Here is a 7205-nt window from a genome sequence, read left to right on the forward strand (position 1 = left end):
TAAGGGCACGTAGCGCCCGTGAATAAGAAAATGCCTCGTGCATGCAGAGAGACTAGTATATATTTTAAGTATAAACAAACACTTATTTACACGAAATATAATACATTTAATTAAATACGCCTGGTTTGCTTAGATGTCTGCCTAGACCTTGCCTACCTGCCTATGCGCTAGGCCCCAACCCGCCACCTGACTAGTGCCTAGCATTTTTTAGAATCTTGGAGAAAAATCCTGAATTGACAAAATTGCACGGACAAACGGGCCAGCCCATGTTTCATTTTTTATATTTATTACCCCTGTTGTGAGAACAGAGCATCAAGGTTTCGTGGTGTAGTTGGTTATCACGTCAGTCTAACACACTGAAGGTCTCCGGTTCGAACCCGGGCGAAGCCATTAAGTACATCCATTTTTTTAACCATTTTATGAATTTCGGATGAACTTACGACAATATCCCGCCTGTTTTTTACTTTTTATTTTTTATTTTTTTCATAATGAAATAATTTTCGACTTTGAATCACTAGCCGTTACAACTTACAATATGGCAATCCATTTTCCGAATACATAGCAGCGACACTTCATTCCGCAAGAGCTCTAGTGAGAAGAAGGATTAAAGAAGAGAATGGGGAGGGAAGACAAAGCTTTGCAACACTATTTACACTGCTTAGGCCGGAAATTTTCAGAATCCAGAAGTTTCACAATGAGTTTCTCCAGCCTCTTTGAAACTACAGTGGGTTTTACAGCATTTGAATTCCCATACACTAAACAAGGATTCTTACCAAAATTTCCTAAGCACCAACCACCGGGAGTGAAGTGGCCACTTGGCCTCCTCAGGAGTTCCTTATCGATTTTGTTGAGAACTGGATCGTCCCTGGAAAATGTACCCGCAAACGGAGCTCCACTTTGGACCATGTCGTCGTAGTGTTCCAGCGTTAGATTGATTGGATTTGCCTTCGGAGGGCTATCCCACCTTATATAATGCAAGTTATGGTTCACGGTCGTGTTCTGGTAGTCCTTGTGGTTGCACACAACAGTGTGGAAGTAGCCCTCTGGGGATGACAAGAAATTGGTGTAGTACATGAGAAGAGTACGGGGTAGATTGTCCCATCCCCAAACACAGAATTCGAGAAATGATTTGGTGAGCACCACCCACGTCGACCCTGAAAGTAAAAAGCTTTAGGTTTAAGATGTGCAAAATAAAATGGTTCAACAAACCATCAGCCACAGATGGTGCAACTAACAAAGATAAATTACAGTTCCATAATCCATTACGAGTTCCCAACAAGTACAAAAAGTTTCGTTTGCATCAAGTAAATGGCATTTTCGGATTCCCAAACAAGGTTGCAAAACCCAAATATAAAAATAACAGGTTACCACTCAAGTGTTACACAAGACTACTGCGACAGCAGACTAGTTAAAAATCTAAGGAAACAGTGATGAGGACAATCTATTACGTTTTCAAATATCATATTTTACTGACATTGAAGATAATCCAATGACCTCCAGTCTTACAAAACACACAAATTATCCAATTTCATTAGAAATGGTACTCAGCGCTAAAACTGCATTGATTATTTGAAGAAAGCAAATCCAACACATAGTTCTAAGAAATCCCAGCTATTTTCTGCTTTTCTTCTCAAGGTAAATGATGTAATGCGAAATTAGATTAAGGAGGCTGTACAGATAGCTTAAAGCTAAAGAAGAACCATATTGTTTTGGGTTTGAAGCAGTATTTAATCTTTCGCTAGAAACCTACAGTATGAAAACTGTGAAACCATTTCCGTTCCGTGTCATAATTTCCCATTCACCTAACAAAACCCTATTAGTAGTCTAAAAACTCTTGAAGCATACATTGTATTAGCACACGCCAGCATCCATTAGTACCTAGCAGAATCCACTCGGTTCTCCCTTTCATATACTCAACTGGAAATCATATATGCAATGACCATATCAATTTCTATTCTAGCCAGCATATAAGATAATCAACGCAGAACGTATGCTATGCTTAAATGTAGAAGAGTAGTACCCATGAATAACTTGAACGAAGCGGGTATTGACCTTCGCTCTTTAGCCCAAAACACGCCGGATTTCTTAGAGTGGTACAAACCAGGATCAATAATAATAGGCCTTGCTCTTTGATTTCTGCAACATTTTGCACAAGCGCATAAACAAACCATAAAAACCAAGTCCAACAATAGAACTCAAAACAAACAAGTTCAAATTAAAAAGCTTGAAGCTTTACTCACTCTTTCCACCCAATGTTACTTGTGTGCTCCAAGAAATTGAGGTCCCTTGGCAAGAAAGAAAATATATGCAACAGATCTGAATAACCCAAGTAATAAAAACCTAATTAGCAAACATAATTAACCCTTAATCAAAAATTTAAATTAGAATTACCAAATTTAGTAAAGTTACCGTCTTGGGACATGAGGGGATAATCCGAGGCGCCGAGATTAATAAACCAATTCCAATCCTTCGCCCGCTTCAGCAAAATCGCAATGGCATGGAGCGTGGCGGCAGTCATGGTGGGTCCCTTGGCGGTGACCAAATCGGCGTTCCCGATCACCATCGCGTTCCGAAACTCCCGAATCGCACTCTCCGACTTCACGTACTTCGCCAGCTCGAGCCGCTCAGCATCCGAAGCTTCGAGATCGAGGTGCAGTAAATAGTAATTTCTGGGGTGGTAAACCGCCTGAAGCAACCGCCGCAGCTGGGGGCCGTCGCCCTTGGAGCCCGATATGAGGTAGGCGAATCTCGGGAGTTTCGGAATCCCTAACCCGTGGCTGTTTTCGTTGTCGGTGTCTTCCGTCGTGTCTCCGAAATTCCGGTCGAGGGTGGTGAACTCGCGTTGCTCGTAATAAAAGTCGGCGGCGGCGGAGGGGGAGTATTTACCGTGGCCGGCGAGAGTAAGGGTGAGGAGGAGGAAGAGGAAGAGGAGGGAGGTGGCGGTTAAAATCATGAGCCATTGAGAGCGAGCTCTTTTCATGGAGGAGAGGTGCGTTTTGGGGGAAATTGGTAAGGAAAAAAGATGAGAGATTTGGGGAATTGGGCGGTTGTTTGGAGGAAGGACGGAGAAGGTGAAGGGTGGCTGTCGGCGTGAAGTGAAGCTTGGGTTTGGTTTGGTGGATGCAGGTGGGCAATGGGTTTAGTGGGAGAGGGAAAGGCTACCAATCTGGTTATTGAATTTGAAATGTCGGCTATGATCTGCTGCCGCTCGGACTTGTGTCTTGTGCTAAGACCTGATTGTGTAAGGGCTGAATTGGTATTGCCAATAAAACTGTTTTTACTATGCTGTGAGAATAAACTCATTTTTGCTGCTTCATGTTTTCAGTTTTTTTTCATCCAAAACTGTGAAAATAAGATGTTTTTAAGTGTTTACCAAACACTTTTTTGAGCTCAGCTTTTTTTTATACCTACTTTTTTAAAAGCATCTTAGTACCAAACCAGTACTAAAAACTAATGCTAGGTAAACAAAATTTGAAAATTAAATAATGTGGTTGTTGATAATAGGATTATTAATAAAGTATCGATTAACGTGCTTGTTTCTTGTTGGTGACACATCATTTGGTTTGCAATTTGATTTAAAAAATTTGGTTTCCCTAGCATTACTTGCAAAGAGTAAGTACTGGTTTGGTATTAAAGTGCTTTTATATATAAAAAAAAAAGGGTATAAAAAAAAAAACTAAGCAAAAAGATGTTTGGTAAACACTTAAAAACAGCTTATTTTCAGGAAAGAAAGAAAGAAAAAAAAAAGCTGAAAACGTGAAGCAGCAAAAATGAGCTTATTCTCACAGCACAGCAGAAGCAATTTTTTTTTTTCAAAACATATCAATACCAAACCAGCCCTAAATATGCCTACACTAAAAATGGCATGTCATAAATTAGGGTAATGCTAGGGAGACCAAATTTTTTAAACTAAATTGCAAACTAAATGATGTGTCACCAATAAAAAACAAGCATGTTAATCGACATTTAATTAATAATCCAATCATCTACAACCACATCATTTAGTTTGCAAATTTGGTTTAAAATTTTGGTCTTCCTAACATTACTCCATAAATTAACTTTGATGTTTGGAGGAGGATTTCTCTCTTGATGGGCAACTAGTGGAGGAAGCTAAGAATGCAGTCATGTGGTTTGGAGGAGGATTTCTTATTGGTGATACGTTATTTGGTTTGCAATTTGATTTAAAAATTTAGTTTCCTTAACATTACTCTTGTGTAAATATGCCTACACTAAAAATGGCATGCCATAAATTAACTTTGATGTTTGGAGGAGGATCTCTCTTGGTTTGGCAACTTGTGGAGGAAGCTAAGAATGCAGTTATATGCCGAGATATCGTAACAGAGTAGCTCATAGCCTAGCTCAATTTGCTCTCTCACTGGAAAGTTATATTAAACTAGTTAAAAGATTGATCGTAAAAATTATTAGTAGGAGGACTTTTATTTTAGGAAAAAAAGGAATTAATTTAAAGAGAAGCCTCGGCAACATTTGATACCTCTAGAGCCAAATAGAAGAGTATTTTTGGCTTGGTGAGGGACAACCATCCCAAATACACATACTACTAATATGATGATCCCCGGGTGTGATAGCATTTGCCGTAAAATTCGTTTCTCTGAAAACATGGTTGCATTCCACCAACTTGAAGGAGGATGCAAGTCATTTGATATCTTGAATAATAGGTCTAATTCCTAATTGTTGCTTGGTTATGAAAAATTACTTACACTATGTTTGGATGAGAGAAATAAACTTGAAATTTAGATAAAAGTCAAAATTTATAAATTGGCATGAGCCAATTCTCTTGTTGGATTTATAAACATAAAAATTTGGAATTTCCGCTTGGAAGAAAACTTGGAATTTGGAACCTCCAATTCTCAAGTGTAAATTTCAAGTAATTAGGTGTCACTTCCCAATTTCTATGAGTGAGAGTTTAAAAATAACAATTCCGTATTCAAATTCCATTGTTTTTTTACGTTAACCAAACAAGAAAATTTACAAATTTTAGAAAATAAAATTTTATCATTTCAATTTTCGTCATTTTAAAATGGTTTAGTAATCTTAAATTTCTTCATCCAAACAGAATGTTAATATTCCTATCCCAAAGTTGAAGCCGATTAGCCTTAGCCCTTTGAGCCTAGAGGCTCTCTTCATCCCTGTAAAGATTTTAGAAGGGTCTCGTTGATTTTATTTTCCTACTCAATCCATCTGTTGTCTAAGGGGTTCTTCAAACAATTTTCTTGGACAAGAGAAAGTTGATATTGAAGCTCTCTTATCTTTTTGGTAACATTACCAAATGTGTTTTTCCCCCAAGTCTTGGCTTTAAATTTAAAAGTGTTCGCACAGGTTCGGAAGAGGTGGTTAGGGTGGCCCTGAAAGTTACAAACCCAACTGGCTTTAACTAAGTTTTTAAACTCAGGATGGTTAACTGGACCATGGTCTGAACCAAAGATGGGGAAATTGTGTATTTTGAAGTTGGGAAATAAATTGATCCACTGAGGGTTCGCAATGGCTATATCTAGCTTTTCATGGATAACATATAGTGTGGTCTTTGTGACCATTAGTAGGAGGAATTCAACTATACTCCTCCAAGTTTTTAACATATCTATCATTTTGAAATCAATGTGATTGATAGTTCATTAGTGGTGCGAGAAAAAAAATAAACAATAATGCTTGACGAGTCAAGAATGAACAAAAACTCCTACTCAAAATTCTTCGTGTCTGATGTAAAGAACTTTGTGCTTACCATCCGAACCGTTCATATTATTAGTCATTATGTGAAGATCATATTTGTGCAAAAGAATAAATTAAAACTAAGGTCAATTAAACAATCAATTGTAGTAAATAGACAGACGGTTTGTATTGCATTTACCATTTTTGCCCCTAATTTTTTATACATTTCAATGACTAAATGATCTTAGTTTTAATTGATTTTTTTTTTTTTACAGAAATGATTTTTATATAATAATTTATAATATGAACAGTTCTAATCTAAATACATATTTTTTGAATAAAAAATAATAAATTGTGAGTGAAAGTTTCAACTTATCATTTGAGTAACCAAAGTATGCTCCGAAGAAATATAAAGGACCGTATGAGTCAATCTTTGGGAACAAAGTTTATGTGCTTGAAGACACAAGTAGGACTATGAGACAATGGAAAAAATACAGGTGTTGGTACAAAATGGGCCACAACCACATTATCCGATCACGCAATTGATTAATGTGGCATTGGAAATTTCCTCCCCATACCATGATGCTTCCATCGCCAAGTTAGACTTTAGACTTGGTAGATTGCACCGGGAATCTCCCATAGGGTGAGTTTTTTATTTTCTCTGTCCAAATAAGCACTAAGCACTGATATTATACAACACTGACCACATGATTAGTAAAGCATATCGTCGGCTGTATATCATATGATAAGCAGGACATATCCTTTGTTGTATTTGAAAATCTCACCGCTTTCATGATAAGATTAGAAATTATACATGATCATCCATCTTACTTCTTAATGAACAATCAAGTAGTCCTTATTAATTTGAAAGAATGTGGCAACTTCTTCATCAAGGTGAAATGGGTTGTTGACAACTCACCGAATGTAGGTTCTTGCTATAATATTGAAATTGATCAATCTAGCTATATGGACCCATAAAACGTGTTGTTTATTTGGTTGTTTATTTTTTAATTAAACTGCAAACAACAACAGCACCATTACGTGTAGTATGAACTCAGACTGATGAAAAGAAAAACTTTTATGACTCAGCCACTCGGATCTGGATTTTTTTTCCAATTATAGGATCAACCAATGTTAGTCGCACACCACATATGATGCGGTTAAAAATCATTATGCCATGTAAAAAGAATTAATTGTTCAAATAATTTCAGATTGCAAAATATGTGGTGAGCGGCTAAGATTGATTAATTTTGGAATCCTAACAATAAGAATCCAGAGAGGATTCACAATTTAACCACTACATTCTTTATCAGCGGCTCGCTAAGCAAAAAAATAATTAAATAAAATAATGAAAACCCAAAAAGTTATACTTTTTATATATATAAAAAAATAAAAAAAAATCTAAGTAAAGAACTTCAAAACAGTAGTAAAATGTTCTCCATCAATAAGAACAAGTTTAATTTAATTTTTAATTCTTTGTTCATGCATAAGAAGTCGTTCATCTCCAAAAAGAAATCACAGTTTTATATACCTGCATAAAT

General features: G+C 36.7%; 1 protein-coding gene and 1 non-coding gene across 2 annotated transcripts; one reads left to right on the forward strand and one right to left on the reverse strand.

Moving 5' to 3' along the window:
- Positions 1 to 316: 316 nt before the first annotated feature.
- On the forward strand, positions 317 to 390 carry TRNAV-AAC (transfer RNA valine (anticodon AAC)). Its single transcript has one exon. It is a non-coding gene; the product is annotated as a tRNA-Val (tRNA).
- Positions 391 to 534: 144 nt separating this feature from the next.
- Positions 535 to 3150, reverse strand: LOC137745953 (beta-glucuronosyltransferase GlcAT14C-like). The gene is made up of 4 exons (XM_068485984.1): positions 2410 to 3150; positions 2241 to 2316; positions 2021 to 2136; positions 535 to 1154 (listed from the first exon to the last, which is right to left on the reverse strand). Exons 1-4 carry the CDS (start codon positions 2978 to 2980, stop codon positions 646 to 648), a joined length of 1272 nt encoding a protein of 423 aa, XP_068342085.1. The 5' UTR covers positions 2981 to 3150; the 3' UTR covers positions 535 to 645.
- Positions 3151 to 7205: the final 4055 nt, after the last annotated feature.

Source organism: Pyrus communis, chromosome 9 (genome assembly GCF_963583255.1).
Source record: "Pyrus communis chromosome 9, drPyrComm1.1, whole genome shotgun sequence".
Lineage (NCBI taxonomy): Eukaryota > Viridiplantae > Streptophyta > Magnoliopsida > Rosales > Rosaceae > Pyrus > Pyrus communis.